This window comes from Lepidochelys olivacea (genome assembly GCF_965140295.1).
Source record: "Lepidochelys olivacea isolate rLepOli2 genome assembly, chromosome: 10".
NCBI classification, from domain to species: domain Eukaryota; kingdom Metazoa; phylum Chordata; order Testudines; family Cheloniidae; genus Lepidochelys; species Lepidochelys olivacea.
This window is the reverse complement of record NC_140420.1, coordinates 66,218,080-66,238,129: the sequence shown is the minus strand read 5'-3', so window position 1 is coordinate 66,238,129 and position 20,050 is coordinate 66,218,080. Positions and strand designations below refer to the sequence as shown.

The following is a 20,050-nucleotide window of genomic DNA, read 5'->3' as shown; positions in this document are numbered from 1 at the left end:
TTGGTTGGAGAAATTCCTAGAGATGGCCTCACATGACAATCTTTAATTAAAGATTAATTTTTAATTCCTGGAGACTCCTAGGGTAGGCAACCCTAATTGCTGGTGGAACAATCAACTGAGTGACTGTTGCAGCGTGACCAGCAGCACACTGTTTACATGCAGCATCTTTCCCAAGAATTTTCTCTATCCCAAGAAAATGGTCTTACTAAGATTAGAGGACCCTATGAGTATTTGTTAGAATTTTTTGTTTGAAGAACATGCACTACCTCTGCGGATTAGAAAATCCTTCTTGGGGGGGGAACTAAGGAGTTCTAAAAGAGAATCCTCTTCAGTTCCTTTGCTAGAAGGCTATGGGATCTGAATGCTGAGTGTAGAGCAAGAGGAGAGAAGTTATTTCTACCAGGGAGGCAGAGTCCATAAATACACATTCCCAGAACTATTACTGCTGCTGCTCTGGACAGACCACTCCCTGCCTAATTAAAGCAACTGAACTGGGAGCAGAGATACCCAGTAAGCCTTTACATTAGTTTAAAAAACAACACTTTTGAGGAAGAGAAGTGTCCACATGGCAGTATGTAGGGGAAGAGCAGGACAGTCAAAAAATAAATAAAATAAAAGAGCAAGTATTCATTTTGCTTCTACCACAGTATCATCTGTAGTGTTACATATTCCTGGGAATATATTACAGTAGCAAGACTTACCTTCCTAGAGTGATGTCCTATGGGAATTCTCCAGTATCTAGTTAGTTATAAGACCAGAGAATTTATTCTTGTGCCACACAAGTACATTAGCCGCTGATTAAGTTGGTGTGACAGATGTGGGGCTGGTCTGTAATGATTTATAACTACTGCATGTTGATGTTATTGGGATGTTTTCTATATAGCCATATTGGTTTAAACCACAAAGTAGCATATTAACCCTCCACTTCAGGATATGCGATTTGTCATCACAACTTAGTTTCCATTTATATGCATCACAAAGCCAGTTTGCTTGTTTCTAGTCAATAGTGATCTAGGGCCAAGTCAAGACTAAGGAACATTTACAGAGCCCTTAGGGTAATTGTCAAAGAAAGGGTACATTCAGAAGCACTAAAAAGAAAAGGAGTACTTGTGGCACCTTAGAGACTAACCAATTTATTAGAGCATAAGCTTTCGTGAGCTACAGCTCACTTCATCAGATGCATATCGTGGAAACTGCAGCAGACTTTATATATACACAGAGATATATAAAGTCTGCTGCAGTTTCCACGATATGCATCTGATGAAGTGAGCTGTAGCTCACGAAAGCTTATGCTCTAATAAATTGGTTAGTCTCTAAGGTGCCACAAGTACTCCTTTTCTTTTTGCGAATACAGACTAACACGGCTGTTACTCTGAAACCATTCAGAAGCACTAAATCTCTGTCTCCCTCCTTTGAAGTCTACAGGTGAGGCTAAGGGCCGCTTGAGTACTTCTACCACTGAAAAGTTCAGCCTTAGAGAGACTGTTATTCAAATGTTTTTAGTGAGAACCAAGAAGGATGTTGACCTTTTCAAATATTACTGTTCCAGAGGCAGTAGCCACACCTCAAAGGCAGTTTGGTTTTAGAGTAAAATGCAGTGCAGAAACATTATGAATTATTGTTACACTCCAATATTTGTAGTACTGTTCTATTCCAGAGAACCTAAATTGCACCTTTTAACTTCGAGCTGGTTCTTGATTATTCCTCGTCCAGTCTGCTAACCAAGGACCCCCCAGATCTGGAACTTCATCTGCATGGGGAGCCCCAGTGAAGTCATGGGGGACTTTGCAGGGGCACAAGAGGCCACCCACAGATCCAGTTTCAGGATCAGAGATTTGGTGACAAGTTTACTGCTTTTCACTCTCTAGCCCTGAAGAGGCAGCAGAGCTAAGAGTGAGCCAATTCTTGTCCTTTTTCTGCATCAATAGATTTTGACCTGTTGAAACCTATGCAAAGCCATTGAAGGCCGTTAGTTGCCCAGATGTCACTGTGGGCAAATTTGGCCTGCAGAGATTTTGCATGTTGTGAGCCCAGGCTGAATTTGCAGAGTTGGCAATTTTTAAATATTTGTTATTACAATTAAAAGAAAATATGAGTGTAAGCTAAACACATTTGTCTCAATGATTAGTTATCAGACATAGAAGACTTTTGTAGCTCTCTTTCTCAACCCCAGTCTGGAACTGAACTTTAAATAAAACTTATTAGAAGACTTGTACACAACTGTATGGGTACGTCCCATATTTAGATAGTGTTTCAAGTTTTTAAAAACATCAAGTATTAAAACTGCAGATAGAGGTTGATAATTGAAGTGTTACTGAATCTTCAGTTATAGCAAAAATGCCAGCTATCATATTGAATAAATAATCCACTCCCCCAGAAAACGCCACTGACTGTATACATTTTAAGAGTGGCTATGTACCCTTGTTTTCCCCCCTATTCACCATTAATAGCCCATAGGTAGGTATCTGGAGGCTATATTAAGGGTTCTAGAGTTCTCATCAACTCTCATTACCAGACACAGCCCTTAAAAGACAGTTATTACAAGAATCCTCCCCAATTCACAGGGTTTAATTATTCTGACTTCCATCACATCTTTACAAGACATCACATTCAGGATTGTTTTGAAATATACCCATGTCATGTTTCATTAACAGAATCTGCAGCCTCCCAGCTGGTGCAGTCTATGCTAAGTCCTCATGAAACTACATCCTAATTGCAGAGTAAGTATTCAGCAACTATTTCTCAATGTAGGGAAAGCTTACAGGTGCTTCTGGTGGCACCACTAATGTGAGTTAGATGATTAATTTCCTATGCAGCTAGAAAATAGGAACTCTAACTAGTGTATACCAGATCTTCTGGTAGAGCTCATGCCTTTTACTAGAGATAAGGTTCCCCTATCATTTTTTATATTTTGCTTTCCTTAGTGCAGTTGATCACAAGAATAAAGGCTACACAGAAATGAAAGCTCTCATTGTAAATTCAAAAGCATCTTAAAAATCCAACTCATGCATTTACTTACTGGCTGGGGATGCTCACCACTGCACCAGTTAAAGCAAACCAAGAACTCAGCCATTGTGTCTTTCAGTAGCTTCCCTACACAAGGTGGTCAGGAAATCTTGTTAGCTTGTTGATCTTGCCACATCAAAGGGAACACTGGAACCAGGAGGCCACTTCTACACAAAAACCAGTTCCTAAAATAGAGTTTTAAAGGAATTGCTTTAGTAATACCCAGAAGGCAGCTAAGTCAGATGAACATCTGGGGATTACACACATGGAACAGAATTTAACGAGTATGTTTATTTTGACTGATATAAGCAAGAAGTGCCACAATACTGTTATCTAGCACTTACTGAGCAATAAAGGCTTCAGTAAGTTTAGAACAAAGACAGATTGTAAGAAGAAATAGTTCTAAACTATAATGCCTCTAGAAGACAGTGTTAGAATACAGTTTTCATAGAAAGGAACAGAACAGATTAGATGCTTTGAAACTCAAACCTCTTCAGAAGATAATATGGGCATGGTACAAGAAAGAGATCCTTTTCTTACCTCTCACAATAGGATAGTTACACAAACTTCAAGTCTCAGAGAAACCTAGTCTTCCCATCTAGGACTAGAATCAGAGACTATAACTGCAATACTTTTTATGAGAGAGAAAATGAAGAGATCAGCAAGTTACCATTAGTTTTGTATACTCACTAGAGTATACAAGAACATGAATGAAAAACAATACTGAACAAAGGCCACAGACAAGAAGTCAACTGAAAATAGCCCTTAAAGCCACAGCATAGTCTGCCTTTTGCTTACTCCCTGGTTATGCTTGCTTATTCTGTTTTAAACCCATCCCTCTTTCAAACAACCTTACAGAGGACCATAGAAAAACATAATCCACACAGTAGCACCTGCATCTTGGTGACATAGATAAAAATATCACAGCTGCTTTTTAATTTACAAAACAAGTAGAGTAAACATAAGCTCACAAGCAACTTCATTCATTCTGAACCAACCCAACAGCTTTCATCAGGAAACAAAGTAACAATGATCAGCCACAAGCATTCTTTATATAGTGCCACAGTTACCCAATTATCACATTTATCTTCCTCACCTTTGCCTGTTACTCCTCCCATTTTATCCCTATCTTCTTACACTTTTGATTTTTTTTTAATGTTCTGTCATTCATTTTTCACCGCATCTATCTTATTTGCCCATTAGTTTTCAGTGTTCTATATGGTACATTGTTATAGAATGCAAAGCCTTAACTTTATCTTTGGTGCTTTGAATACTGTTTATCTGTCTTAATTATCATTTCCCACCTCATTTAATCTACTCACTAAGGGTCAAATGATCAAAAGGAGTTAGGCCCCTAAATGCCATTGATTTCACTAGATGTTAGCAGTCTAACTCATGAGCATCCACCCAAAGGTCCTTACCATTAAACCCCAGAGCAGAGCAGAGCAGAGGGACTGTGGACCATGCAGGTGTCTGGATGCTAGACTTTCATGAGGTAATGCAGAAGTCTATGGTCCAAGTGCTGTACTGAGCTCTGTGAATGCAGACCTCTGCTGAGCCCCATTGCAGCCATCTGCAGAATTGGGGCCTAAAATAGGAGCCCACCAAAAAAGGGGCCTCAGACCTGATATTTATATGGATCCTGAAGGCCAAATGGCTTTCATAGTTGCTGAAGAGAGGCTAAGCTTGCTATTCCAGACTTTAGTAGCAGCCCCAGTCACTGACTCCAAATTGAGGGGGTATTTTTCACTTTTTCAGTTGCTTCACATTCCCTCCACATGGAGCCTGAATACTTGGTTTATGTGAGTGAAGTGTACTTCACCATAATTGCACCATTCTAAGGAATTACCACTCCGTCCTTTTCAAGGGAAGTCTCCTTCTCCCTGCTTTTATTTCCTTTGTTCTCTTATTGTTATATACACAATGTTAAGATCCTGGAATAGAAAATTCTATGTTTGCCTCTTGAAATATTTCATATGTGGCTCCTTTTGTGATTCCCTCTTAATACAGAGTCAAAATCTGACACCCCACTCACCCTGAATGTTTTATATGCTGTTTATATTCCGTTCAATGTTTTATATGCCGTTCAATTTTTGCCTCTATCTTTTGTTCCCCAGGCCATTGGAATACTGAACTAAGATCACAGCCAAGAAGTTAACTGAAAATAGTCCTTAGAGCCATGGCATAAGACTGCCTTTTGTTTGCTCGCTAGTTATGCTTGCTTATTCTGTTATAACCCCATCCTTCTTTCAAACAACTTTACAGAGGGCCATAGAATGACATAATCCATTCTGTGAAGGCAGCTGGACAAATTTTGGTCTCAGCCACACCAGTGTAAATGCAGACTAACTCAGCAGAAGTCAATGAAGCAGCTACAGATGCAACTGAGTACAGTCAGAGTGGGTGACTGGGGCTGGCTGGTGATTCCCCTCCCTTTGGCCAAGTTCTCAAAAGCTCTCTTACTGATGCCCATGAACAAATCCCTGGGCATTAATGGGCTGGTCTTTTGTAGTGCCTATAATCTGGCATGGAGCCTGCTGGTGCACACCTTCCTCCTCCACTTTTGAGGGCTTTCATATGACAACAGCTCTTCCATTTCCATCCAAGAGGTTCTATGTGCTCATGCTATAAGTCATCCATTTTTCTTGCCATCATGTCCCATCCTATCATGAAATGGCAGCACATTTTATCACACAGAGAGGGTGAAGATTCCCAGTGAGTCACCCTTTATTGTACAGGCATACCTATTTGAAGAACCTCTGAATCTTTCAGAGGTAACCTGATTAGATAGACCTCTGTGTACTATATGCTGTCTTTGAAGGATTGCAAGTTCCATGATGCAGTGCTGGGTGCCCTGTTGGACTGAGCTGAGTTGTCTAAGTCAGATACTGCTGCAGGGTATTGGCATCCTCCATTTTGTGTGCAGGGAGTTGGAACAGAGAGCTGATACTCCCCTTTGGGTCTGGGCTGAGGAGAAGATCATAGAATCATAGAAGATTAGGGTTGGAAGAGACCTCAGGAGGTCATCTAGTCCAAACCCCTGCTCAAAGCAGGACCAACCCCAACTAAATCATCCCAGCCAGGGCTTTGTCAAGCAGGGCCTTACAAACCTCTAAGGATGGAGATTCCACCACCTCACTAGGTAACCCATTCCAGTGCTTCACAACCCTCCTAGTGAAATAGTTTTTCCTAATATCCAACTTAGACCACCCCCACTGCAACTTGAGACCATTGCTCCTTGTTCTGTCATCTGCCACCATTGAGAACAGTCTAGTTACATCGTCTTTGGAACCACCCTTCAGATAGTTGAAGGCTGCTATCAAATCCCCGCTCCCTCTTCTCTTCTGCAGACTAAATAAGCCCAGTTCCCTCAGCCTCTCCTCATAAGTCTTGTGCCGCAGCCCCCTAACCATTTTTGTTGCCCCCTGCTGGACTCTCTCCAGTTTGTCCATATCACTTCTGTAGTGGGGGCCCCAAAACTGGATGCAATACTCCAGATCTGGCCTCACCAGTGCCAAATAGAGGGGAATAATCACTTCCCTTGATCTGCTGGCAATGCTCCTACTAATGCAACCCAATATGCCATTAGCCTTCTTGGCAACAAGGGCACACTGTTGACTCATATCCAGCTTCTCATCCACTATAATCCCCAGGTCCTTTTCTGCAGAACTGCCGCTTAGCCAGTCGGTCCCCAGCCTGTAGCAGTGCATGGGATTCTTCCGTCCTAAGTGCAGGACTCTGCACTGGTCCTTGTTGAACCTCATCAGATTTCTTTTGGCCCAATCCTCCAATTTGTCTCAGTCACTCGGGACCCTATCCCTACCTTCCAGCATATCTACCTGAACTTGCTGAGGGTGCAATCCATTCCATCATCCAGATCATTAATGAAGATGTTGAACAAAACTAGCCCCAGGACCAACCCCTGGGGCACTCCGCTTGATACCGGCTGCCAACTAGACATCGAGCCATTGATCACTACCCATTGAGCCTGATGATCTAGCCAGCTTTCTATCCACCTTATAGTCCATTCATCCAATCCATACTTCTTTATGTGACAAAGTCCCTGTTGTTGAGTTGCCAGGATTGAAGACACTCGACTAGGGTTAAGACTACACTACAGCTGACAACTGGCTAGCACAGAGCCCTACCTCATGGATGCCTTCCCCACAAGTAGGCATTGATAGAGGAAGCTGGAGACTGTTGATTGTGCAGCAGATCTGAGTTTGGCTTACAGACAACTGAGGAAAATGTGAATTAACCCTATGCTCTTGCTCTGTAATATAAAAACTGTTACTGCCAGCTAGTGCTGTGCAACCTAAGTTGGTCACAATACAAAATTGCCTCACTCCTTGTTTCACCTGGACTGCCTCTGCTGGACTTACAAAGTGCTGGCCTGAATTCCCACTCACTCAGCACACCACTGCAAGCGAGAGCCCAAGACTATAAGCATAGGGAGAGTGAGCACTTAGGGTTAGAATGGATCAGTATATAATGCCAAGAGTGTTGGTCAGGTTTATGTTGCAACTTGCTGTTGAAAGCTGCAGCGATTAGCTGACCCTACCAAGATAGATCCACGGGTGTATACAGTGCCTGTCTAGGTGGAGGCATTGGCTATAAATATTCATAGGAGTAAGAGGATCACTGCAGATGGATGACTAGCAGATTCTCAGCTGGGACCCCCAGGATCTCTATTATCCTTAATAATGTAAGGTGCCTAGGCAACAGATGAGATTTGCCTGCTCCTGAGTAACCCAGGAAGGAAAGGGGATTAAAATTCCATCCTGGTTCCATGGCTCACTGGGGACATAAATTGGCAGCTCCTCCATGGAGCCATGAGCACAGGCATGTTGCTGGCACAGTTAATAGAATCTACTGATACTTGTCCCTTTTACAGCACGAGGGAAACACTGGTGCATGTCTACCTAGTGCACATCAGGTTGCAACCCCTTTTTGGTTCCTCCAGAACCTTCTGCTGAGATTCTGGCTGCACTTTTCCACACATCTCCTTGTTTTTGTGCACCCCGTCTATGGCCCCACAAATTTCATGAACTTCCTCCTGGTTTTGGCCAAGATGGCCATCTATCAGTCCAGAAGGAGGAAGCTCAATAGGGAGGATGTCTACAACATTTGATCTTTACTTATCTCATATATCTGGGCAGAGTTTTTCTGGGTGGCATTCACTGGCTTGTTGGTCTCCTTGGCAGAGCAGTAGGTGCTGTCTGGAGTTTTCTGCTCAGTGTCTCCGTTCAATAATCTGAACCTTGGACTCCTTCACAATGCAGAGGGCGATGTCTGGAATTGCCTGCTCAGTGTCCCAGTCCAGTACTCTTATTTGGAATTAAGACCCTCACTTCACTCCCTGTTTTCTTATTTTTTGTCCCTCAGAATCTACTAGTCTTTAGCAAATAGGCTAGATCTGACAGCAGAATTTGGGAATGATGAAGTGCCTTCTGAAATTCAGCAGTGATTCCTACAGCCATGGGGGAGGGGGAAAGGACTGTGAATAATAGAAGGAAGAGAAGACATTAAAGCCAATAGTGGAGAGAGAAAACTGAGAGATGAGGAAAACAAAAGTGTAGAGAGAGAGAGAAAGTCCAGGCACACACAGGAACTGTTTCCTTCAGAAACTCAGTGCAGGGGAGGCAGGGAAGTCTAAGTAATCTAATAAAGTAGGAAAAATAAAATAAAAATGACCAAAGGAAAAATAAAGGTATCTAATTTCTTTTGGCATGAAATTGCTTCCAGATTCCATTTGCTTTTCAGAAGTGTTCTGGGTCAAGATTCCCACTTTGTTACCTCCCCCCTACATCTCTTGCAACTAGATTGTAGAAGTCCCCAGAAGTTGCTTTACAATCTTCTCAATAATAAACATAATTCTACACAGTTTAAAATGGGACTAGAACCTTTTTAGGTTAAGTTAAGGAGCTACCCTTACTTATAATGTTATTTGTAGGCATTTCTGTGGTACTGATCACCATAGTATCTGAGAATTAAACCATCGCTGACAATTGAAGCTTCATAACTCCCTGTGAGAAAAGCAAGTATCATTTACCGCACTGTATAAATGGGCAAACTAAAGCACAAGAATGATTCACATAGACTGATATCTAACCCTATGCGTTGGCCACAAAACCAGTCTTCCTTGCTATAGCTTTATGATAAAAGGTATAATGTAATCAAGTACTCTGAGGATCAAATCCTGCCTTCAGTTATGCTCAGGCACCTGTAACTTGGCCTCCCAGAATCATATCAGTGGACCACCATATTCAGGAGATATAAATAGGAGTGTGGAGAAAGAAAAGATGGTGGTATGGCTATTAAGGGTATGCCTACGCAGCAAAGAATCCACAGCTGGCCCATGCCAGCCAACTCAGGCTTGTGGGGCTTGGGCTGTGGGGCTATTTCATAGCTGTGTAGACTTCCAGGCTCAGCTGGAACCTAAGCTCTGGGACCCTCCCACCTTTGTGTGACAAGTCATTTATTAATCTCTCTGTGCCTCAGTTCCCCATGTGTAAAATTAGAATTATCTTTCCCTATCTCAGAGAGACATTGTGAGGATAAATTCATTATTTGTTAGGTGCTTAGATACTACAGCAATGGCAGCTATATAAGTACCTAGCCTGCATGTAAATTGCTGATAAAATGGGGGTAAGTGGGTGTAAATAGGAAAGTAGTGTAACTTATCCTGAGTTGGCATTCTCCTATAGTCTAGGAAGGGAAAGAAAGAAAAAAACCATTATTTCTGTTTTCAAATACTTAGGAGGCATTCAGAAACTACAGTGATGGAGATTATATATGTGCCTAGATAGAGTAGGATTTTCAAAAGTGAAAATCCAAAAAGTAAAAGTCCCAAAGACTTTCCAGTCACACATCTCATCCACAATGTACAAAATGAGTACACTGAGAGGGCTGAAGGAGGAGTAGCAAAAAAGCTACTAAAAAGAGGGCGTAACTTAAGGCTAACCCCATTCCTTCTGCAGTCTCTCTCCCCTCCCTGCAAAGCTTCCACAACCCAAGAGTCCAAGAATTGACTGTTGGAATCCAAGCGACAAACTCCAACTGCCACAGAACCTCACCAATGTCAACATTCTATATCCTCTCCTAGTCAATAGTTCATTTTTAATTCTTTTAAGATTCAGGACTGTAATCCCCATTTTGGCAAGGGGTTAGACTAGATGACCCTTGTAGTCCCTTCTAACTCTATGATTTTATAGGAGCTAAGAACCCTAAACCATGTCTGCTTCCTGGTCACATTGCTAGTGTACTTAAGTGCTCATTTAACAACTTCACTGGTTTCAAGGGCATAAATCAGCACAAACGTTATCCCAGGGTGTAGAAAGTGTTATGCTGTTTTTACCTTTGTCAGCATGTTGCACATTTTGAAAACAGTAGGTGTCACTCTGGCATTAAAACAAACAAACAAACAAAACCCTCTGTCCGTTCAAGTTATCGTCTGACTGAGAACTGCAGCTGCACCATGTTTTCCTCAAGCCCAATATTAAAAGCAGTTTTACTGTGCTAGTTATTTCTGTTGTTCCAGCCTCAGTTACAACACTTCTAGATAAATATTTCTTGCTTTGAAACTTTCCATTGGATTTTTCTAATTTTGTGCAAGTGTTCATTTTTTCCTTCTAACTTTGGGTTTGGGGCAGTTTCTGGCTTCTTTCTGTTCTTGCTTACATATGCTCTATTTGGGTTGTAACTTAAGAGTTACTGTTGATCTGATGATACAGTTTTGCATCTGTGTTGGGAATTTGGGGTTCCATTTTCTCCTCCTGTTGAAGTGAATTGGTAACTTGATTTGTTTAATAGTAACATAATCACTTGAGTATTGCTGGGGTAGCAGTGTAGGAAAGGTTCTTGGCATCTTTGCCATCACATCACATCATACCACAATTCTCCGATAGATGTGTGCACTGCTATTAAAAGTATACATTTGTGGCTCTCTTAAAGTCACATCTGAGTATAAATTTTTAAGACTCTTGCACAAAGGTAAGGCTGCTGTACAGACTGATTAACTCAGTACCTTAATATTGGAAGAGGAGTACGTTTATAGCATGGAATTCAGTTATGCTTCTGCTCAGCCCTACAATGTATTTTGGAATTATGCTCTCTGTGTTTCTAGCAACAAGTGATAATGATGGTAGTAAGATTTAATTCTTGTTTTGCAGGAACATTAACTAATTAATCTTCACAATACTCCAGTGCCAACGAGGTGATGGATATTATCCTCATTTTATAGCTGAGGCACAGCCACAAAGGAATGTACCCAGACCATAGTCAGAGCTAACATTAGTATTAGAAACTGGGTGAATCTGTCCCTGCGTCCCTTCCTCTGCTACCTATCCCTTAAACTGTAAATCCTTTAGGCCAGGGGCAAGGTCTTTTCTGATTTGTTTGTACCTTACTAAGCACCCTGGAGCCCCAACACTGACTAAGGACACTGGTTGCTACTGGAATAAAATAATAATAAAAGTAATTCTCTGAAGCAAGCAACAGACACTGTGAGGTGAGTTCTGCCTAGCTCTCCCATGCAGATGGGATTGGGGGTTCCCCTCTAGGGTGACCAGATAGGAAGTGTGAAAGAAAAATCAGGATGGGAGAGGGCAATAGGCGCCTATATAAGACAAAACCCTGAACATTGGAACTGTCCCTATAACATTAAGACATCTGGTCTCCCTATTCCCCTCTTCACAGCTCCCCCAAGCACTGCCTAGGGAGCCAGATTCCCCCTGCAGCTAGAATTAGCAGGTCCGTGTTCTGCAAGCCCTCAAAGACCCCCAGCACGCACTCAGCAGGAAGGCAGAAGAGTCCCTATGAAGCTGGCATTGGGGGATCCCCCAATCACTTCTCCTCCTCTCCCCAGCCCCGCAGCTGCCTCCATAGACTAGACTCATAGACTATCAGGGTTAGAAGGGACCTCAGGAGGTCATCTAGTCCAACCCCCTGCTTGAAACAGGACCAATCCCCAATTTTTGCCCCAATCCCTAAATGGCCCCCTCAAGGATTGAACTCACAACCCTGGATTTAGCAGGCCAACGCTCAAACCACTGAGCCATCCCACCCCCCAAGCCACCAACCGCCCCATCCCGGCCGGCTAGGGGCACGGTTTAAACAAACTACTTCGCTAGCGGGTAGGGTTCCCAGCCCCTTGGGGGGCGTGGCCTGAAGACAGGAGCCACGGCATGCCCTTCTAGCTCACGGAGGCGTGAACGATGCGGAGACGTGCAGTTCAGCTTTCTGATTGGACGAAGAGCGAGATGGCCAGGGCAATGGGCTTTTCGGGATATGTGCGGCGTTACCAGTAGGTGAGGCTGGAGCCCCGCTAGCCAATGGGTGTTGTAGTGTGGGCGGCGCTGTGCTCTCATTGGGTATAGACTGTGTAGGCCCGCTGTGTTGTCGTGGGCCCGCTGCCCAATGAGCGTGTCGCGGCGTGAGGGAATCTCGGCGCGGCGGTTGATTTCCCCTTTTGCGGAGCGCTTCGCTGCGGTACCAACGAGCCCGGCTGCTCCCTTCTCCCGGGACCATGGCGCTGACCTGTAGTTGACGTTTGTTTCTTCCCCCCCCCATCTTCTTCTGCTTCTTTCCCGCCCTCTCTCTCTGTCTCCTCCTCCGGGTCCCGGCTCGGACGAGCGGCCGCTCCCGGACCCCCTGTCCGCTCCGTCTCCCCCCATAGGAACAACAGGCTGTAAGGGACGCGCGGGCGGCTTGCTGCCGCACCATGAACATCAGCATCGGCATCGGCGGGTGACAGCCGGGGGACGGCGGCGTTCGGGAAAGGGCGGCCGGGAGGGGGCTGTGGGAGGGAGCGCTCATGAGGAGCCCCTGGTGACTCCTCCCAGCTTGCGGTCTGCTGCAGCTGCCCCAGTGAGGTGGCGAGGTCCGCGCACGGGGCTGGTGGTGCCCGTGGCCTGAGGATCTAACAGTCCCTATCTTGCCCTAGGGTCACCAATGGAGGCAAGACCACGCTGACCCACAAGCTTATGCAGGCCCTGCCCAACTGCGGGGTGGTGCATCAGGATGACTTCTTCAAGGTGAGTGGCCTGTGTGGGAGCCTGTACATGAGGTGATTCCTGGGCCCCACGCTCCCCGTCCCGCTCATAGCCAAAGTTGCTTGTCACTGGCACACCCTGTGCTGCTGGCTGGGTGGGCTGGGGCCAGCTGTGTGGCTGGTGGATATGCTCCTGGGCAGCGTCCTGATGACTTTCCACTTTCTTGGAGCACTCCATGCTAGTGAGAAGATAAAGGAACCAAGCGCTTTATCACAGTCTTGTTACTGCTTCTTATCTTGCCACAAACAAACCTGGTGGTGGGTTAAGGCACTTGCCTGCAATGGGATGTTTTCCAGTGAAGTTCAGATCTTTAATCTTGCTTTAAAATGAATGTTGAGCTTTGCAATAGCTGGTCAGACTGAAGCAGTTCTCTTTATCGCTGTTTCAGCCCCAGGATGATATAGAAGTTGAAGATGGATTTAAACAGTATGATGGTAAGGCCCTGCTTATTGAACCCTCCATGTAGAAATTGTAACTCTTATCTGTTATATCTATCCTGTTCATGTTGCTTTTCTTCAGATGACTTTTCTGATAGTCATAGCAACTACTTTTCTGGGCTTTTGTCCTAGTTCTTAGTGCCTTGGATATGGAAGCTATGATGAGTACCATCAATGCTTGGATGAAAAACCCAATTAAGTTTGAACGCTCACATGGCATCAATAACACCTTGGATGCCAAAATACTACAGTATTCAGAAGAGAGAGATGAAACAATCCATATTCTTATTGTAGAAGGCTTTCTTCTTTACACTTACAGGTAACTAAAGACTTACTAATTATCAGATATTGTAATTCTGGGGTGATATGTATTTTGTTTTCTATTAGGTAAAGTTGCAGGAAGTCAAACTGTGATACTTAAAACTAGAGCTGGGCAAATGACTGATTTTTCTGTTTGCTGGTAATTCTGAAAAATACAAAATTGGTTTGAAACAAATCTAAATATTTAAAAATAGTTGGCAAATTTAAAGAAATCCATATTGGGTCACACAAAACATCCTATTTGTCCCAGAACATATTGGTTCAGGCATTTTTAAAGGGCTAGATTAATGAAATAGGTCAGGAGGAGGTGGTTTCCCCTCATAAACTTTGGTCAAGTGATAAGGGAACTCAGCTGGGATATGGGGGGCCAGATTCAATTCCCCCTTCTACCTGATGTGGAGAAGGGATTTGAACATTGATCTTCCACATTGCAGAAGAGTTCCTGACCCTCAGGCTATAGGATATGCTGGTGGCAGGTTTCTCAGTCTCTCCCGTTGAAACTGTTCCACTTCCTATAATTGGTCATTAGAGCAGGGTCTTGAATATTGGTCTCCCACATCCTTTGAGTGCCACAGCCACCAAACTATAGGGTAATTCTCACTTTCTCTACCTTAATGAATAATTGTCATTAGGAAGGACATACCTTAATAGTAACCACTAAGCTAAAGGTACAGGTACATACCTAGCTCTTATACAGTGTTTTTCATCAATAGATCTCAAAAGCATTTCACCTTCTATTTCTTGTTTCGATGCCCCTGTGAGCTAGGGAAGTATTAGTCCTATTTTATAGATGGAATTGAGGCACAGAGAAGCTAAATGACGTGCCACTTGGGTCTCTCAAGTCCTAGGCTAATGCCCTTACTACTGAACCACCCATAGGTGCCAACTTTCCCCGCCGCCAGTGTGTGCTTGTGCCCCCCGACCTCACCCCTCCCCAAATCCACTCCCTGGCCCTGCCTCTTCCCCGAGTGCACTGCCTCCCTCACAGTGCTTGCCGTGCAAAACGGCTGTTTCGCAGCAGCAAGCGCTAGGAGGGAAGGGGGAGAAGTGGGGTGTGGCACGCTCGGGGAGGGGGAGGAGGCAGAGCGGAGAGATGCCGGTGGATGCAGAGACCCACTAATTTTTCCCTATGGGTGCTCCAGCCCCAGAGCACCCATGGAACCCGCGCCTATGGAACTACCCTGTCTTGCTCTCACCATTTTGTGAATAGCATCTAAGTCCTGGGAGGGAGGGAGAATTTTGGCCAAAACTCTTTGGCATATTATTGTTAAACTTGCAAATAGTTTCAGGTTGACTGAAACTGCAGTTTTTATTAATAAACCACATGTTTGGAAAAACTTCACTCAGCTCTACTTACAAATTTATATGCTTAACTTTTTAAAGCGGCACTTAAAGTTATTGGAATTGTCATACCATTGGCAGACAGCCCATGTAACTGGGTACCCTGCTGACAATTGCCAATCAGAAATCCTAGGAAGGTGTAAAAATCCCCACTAATGCTCTTACTAATGTTTCACCTTTAGTTCTTATGCAGATCAAATAGAGCAGCTGTAAAATGTGCAAAAACTAGAGAATTTCTTTTTCAGACCATTGATTGAGATATTCAACCATCGGTACTTTCTTTCCATTCCATATGAAGAATGCAAGAGGAGGAGGAGGTAGGCTTTTCTTAAATAAAGTAATCAATAAGGTAATCTGGTAATTACTACATTTTATTTATAAAGCTCTATTTGTTCAGGCAGTAGTAGAGAGGATGCTCGAGAGAGTCTTAGATTTACTGGGTTAGATATTTAGTTGCATACTCTTTGGTATCTGAGAAGTTCCTGCAAAGTTCTAGAAACGTGCTAGATGGTACCAAAAGCCAATATTTCACTAAAATGGGCTGAAAGCTCAAAGGACAAGAGATGCAAAAGAACCAGTGAGGTCTGAATTGTTTGGAATATGGCTTTCCAGACAATCTCTGCAATGGTCTTCATTATTGTGTCTTTAGGATTTAAGAATTGCCTAAATGAGAATAGTTTTCTTTAATTGTAAAATTGCCCGTCAGTACTCTGCTGTTTGAAATTAATAGACAGCTATCTTTTCCCTTTCTTGCTTTACCAGAAACTAAGGTTTTGGGCCTTGTTTATGTGAGGGATTTGCCCAAATTTCAGTTACAGGTATAGCAGTACTGGTGCAAACTCCTGTAAGAAGACAAAGCACTCTTTGCACTGCTGGAGCTTACCTTTTCCTGAAAGCAGATTATGCTCCACTGGTGAAAACAGCTGCTTGGCCTACCTCCGCTAGGGACTGGCCACTTTCAAAGTTCAAAACATGAAAGCTTCTCTTCTGCTTTATGCCATAATTTAATGCACAATGTCCAAAAGCTACAGCAATTCTTGATATGAACTAATATGTAAGTAAGGTCAGCTGATGAAGAGTTCTGAGAATCTTAATCTGTCACTTCTGCAACTTCACATAAGTGTCATATCACACTTCATTATTCTGTTTTGTCTTCAATCTCTTTGCAGCTGATACATAAGAAATATCAACTTTGACAACATTTCAGAGAATTAATGTCAAGATAATTAGTTTTGATTTGGTGGTGGGTAAAGAGATTGAGTACGCTGTATCTAGACTTCCTACTTGTAACAAGAAATACTTATGTACAGCACTGTCTTTATAATCTCTAGTTCAAGGAACTACACTGTACCAGATCCTCCTGGATTGTTTGATGGCCATGTCTGGCCCATGTATGTTAAACATAAGAAAATAATGGAAGACCTCAAAGTTGATGTGGGTAAGTATCTTGGATGGTGGAAGCTCAAAACTAGTGTATAGGGAAGTCTTTCTACTGTCTGCTCTGGGAGAGAGGGTACAATTTAAATAACTTAATTCAGTGAGTAGATTTGAACCAGTGCTACTTGTGATGTATGTAAGGCAGTTAACTTCTGTGGGATTGGTCTAGTTCCTGGCCTCCATTTAAAAAAAAAAAAAATTGTAATTCTAGGCTATTATCAGGATGTTTTTGTCTTTATTCAGAAATGTCTCAATTTTAACACTTTAATATTTTTAAGTTCCGTTGGATGGAACAAAATCAAAGGAGGAGCTGTTTAATGAAGTTTATGAACAGATCCAGAACAAGATTGAGAAACTGCTGATTATGCAGGTAAACAAACATTATGGTTAAGCAATGGCAAACTGGCTTAATGTTTCTAAAATGAACAAGAGTGACTTTTTACATACTACTTTCAGAAACTCAGCAACTGGCAGTTGTACTCAGTGGAAGGGGGACTACTAGTGTTGTCAGATAGGAAAACAAAGCTGTTACTTGTGTCTACTATTGTAAATAAGCCTCTTAAGTGTATATAAATGTATACTGTCAAACACTGAAATTTCCTTCTTTTTACAGAGATAGACAAGCAGCCGATGGATTCCTATGATCTAAAAAGAAGCCTGTTAACACTAACTTATTTTTATGCGTACCAGACTTTGGCAGCTAAGCTTTAGCTTCTGTTAAAACTTCCTTTTCACTTTTTAAAATTGGACTTTGTTCAGCTTTCACCTGAAACTCATGGAGTTAAATGTGGTCTTGATTAAAGCATTTCCCCTCCATGAAGTCTCTGTAGCTTAGTTCATGCTTAAAGTTTGAGACAAGCTTTCCTATCTCAGATATAGAGAAAAGTAGCTGTGTCCTTGAATGGGCCTGTATTTTAAGTTATTATGCATTTATTTAGACTTATTTTGACTTCTTGAATATGGTAGCATACTTGCCAGTTGAAAGTACTATGGCAGTGCCATTGTCAATAAGTCCATACTCTTAAGTTACAGCTGTATGCTTTCTACTATTAGCACTTCCCAGTCAATGCTGAAGGAAAAAGCATAATCTAAAAGGACAGTACACTTGAGTCTATTGGTCAGCACTGATAGGTGAGAAGCATGTAAACTTGAAGAAATTCTCATTGATTAAAAAATGGTCTGTGGTGAAATGGAACTCCATGTGGGATTAGGGTAAATGAAGTGATTTTTTCCCAAAAACTTAAAAGCATCTGCTATCTTGAATTAAAAAGAATGGGACTGTTGTGAAAAGCAGTAATGGAGAAAATAAGGTGAGTTTGTAAGATATATCCTTTGCTTCTTATAATACAGCACACCCCCCAGTTGCTTACATGGGAATGTATAAGAGCAAAGGCTAGCTGGATCCTAAAATGCACCTAGTAACTAGTTTGACATCTTTATCAAATTCTAGCATGAGCAGAAGTGACCAAATAGGTTAGCCATGGAAGGTGTTAGGTTTAAGCAAAAACCATTTTCAGTGGCACAGGAGTACCTAAAGTAAACAGGTAAATGGACAGAAAGGATTGAAATTGATGAGCATCTAAATCTACTACAATTTAGTCTTCCAGTGCCGACTTTTAAAGTAAATACTAATTAACACAAACTATATTACAGTTGTTTAGTATTACGGTAAGCTCCCTCAGGTTTCCTGGCTTCCTTAGAATAGCATAGCCTACAGAAAGATGTACTTTTTTCTGTGCTCTGACTCTCAATAAGTCTTCCTCTTTTTTTTTTTTTGTAAAAGTCTCAACGTATGTGTTTACATCCATAGATGCAGACTGGGTCCATTTCTGGTTGCCACACTGTAAAAGATGTAGACAAACTGGAGAGAGTCCAGAGGAGGAGAACAAAAGTAACAAACAAACCTGGGCATGTTTCTTGAGAAAAGATGACTGAGGGGAGACTTAAAGTATGCAAATATGTTAAGCTATTATAAAAGGGCACTGATCAGTTGTTTTCCCATGTCCTTTTCAGTATGACAAGTAGTAATGGGCTTAATCTGCAGCAAGGAAGACCTAGGTTAGATATTAGAAAAAAATATCAATAAGGTTAGTTAAGCTCTGGACTGTGTTTCCACAGGAGGTTGTGGAATTCTCGGATTTGAAGGAGTTTGTTTTAAAAAAAATAAATAGTTTGGATAACTCATGATGCCATAGGTTTATTTGGTCCTGACACTGCACAGAGGCTTGGACTGGACTTCTTCAGGTCCCTTCCATCTCTACATGTCTATGAAACAGTATAACTCCACATTCTTCCATTGAGGGTAAAAGCAAAATGTTAATGTGACAGAAGTTAATCTTCTACACCCTGCACAAGAACAGTGGATTTTCCCACAAGTAGTGTCCTTTATTTTGCCTTTGCTTTCCCCTGATATTTAGAGCTTCATTTTCATCTTTTGTACCAGTCTAAGTCAGGTATAATCCAATTTTGTCAAATACTGGTGTAAATGAGATCAGAATTTGGGTTCAAGTTCTATTTTAGATACACACTGCCTAGACTTTCCTCTTGAATCTCCCATGTTAAGGGGATCCACCCTCATCAAGAAACACTGACCTCTTCCTGCTCAAGTACAGAGACTATTTGTCTTTATTCTTAATCTGTAACTTGCTGCTTTTGCATTTTTGCTTTCAGGGCTTACTTCTCCTACCATGCTGACTATTAGTCTTCTGTGTTGTGAACAAGTGGAGGAGAAGGTTAGCATCCCTCAGTTCTCTTCCTCTTTCATCCGTTTCTAGCTATCAATCACATCTAAGTCTAGAAGCTGCAGCTCTTGGCTGTCAGTCATCTCAAACTTCTTCCTATTAGCCCAAGCTGACAACTGGAAATGAAGGATGCTCTATTGGTGAGGATGCAAATGTGGGCACCATGAGATCCAAATTCAAGTCTCTTCTCCATGACAGACTGATGCTGGGCAAGTCACCTAATCTTTGTTCCTCACCTCAAAGGACTATTGAGAGGCTCATATTCTGGTGTAAGCACTATAGATAGAACTCTATCCTTATGGTCTCCTAGGGTTGCAACGGCTGTCATTCTGGTCTTAGCTCTCCTTCCCTCCTATGACAGGTTTCAGGGTAACAGCTGTGTTAGTTTGTATTTGCAAAAAGAAAAGGAGTACTTGTGGCACCTTAGAGACTAACCAATTTATTTGAGCATAAGCTTTCGTGAGCTACAGCTCACTTCATCGGATGCATACTGTGGAAACTGCAGAAGGTCTTGGACTGGACTTCAGAAGAAGACTTGGAAGGTCTTCTGCAGTTTCCACAGTATGCATCCGATGAAGTGAGCTGTAGCTCACGAAAGCTTATGCTCAAATAAATTGGTTAGTCTCTAAGGTGCTACAAGTACTCCTTTTCTTCTTCCCTTCTATGTAATGTTTTACCAAGATGTGACACTGGAGGCTGTTAAGATCATGGATAT

At 42.4% G+C, this 20,050-nt stretch overlaps 1 protein-coding gene across 4 annotated transcripts; it reads left to right on the top strand.

Moving 5' to 3' along the window:
- Positions 1 to 12,387: 12,387 nt before the first annotated feature.
- Positions 12,388 to 19,764, top strand: NMRK2 (nicotinamide riboside kinase 2). 4 transcript variants are annotated; one of them, XM_084641464.1, is made up of 8 exons: positions 12,388 to 12,545; positions 12,950 to 13,040; positions 13,447 to 13,492; positions 13,628 to 13,814; positions 15,403 to 15,474; positions 16,489 to 16,595; positions 16,873 to 16,964; positions 17,208 to 19,762. In XM_084641464.1, the coding sequence occupies exons 1-8, from the start codon at positions 12,424 to 12,426 to the stop codon at positions 17,211 to 17,213; spliced, it is 723 nt and encodes a 240-aa protein (XP_084497590.1). In that variant the 5' UTR covers positions 12,388 to 12,423; the 3' UTR covers positions 17,214 to 19,762. The 4 variants fall into 4 exon arrangements, with proteins under 4 accessions (XP_084497590.1, XP_084497593.1, XP_084497592.1 ...); XM_084641467.1 differs by having other exon boundaries at positions 12,409 to 12,495; positions 17,208 to 19,764; XM_084641466.1 differs by having other exon boundaries at positions 12,445 to 12,554; positions 17,208 to 19,763.
- Positions 19,765 to 20,050: the final 286 nt, after the last annotated feature.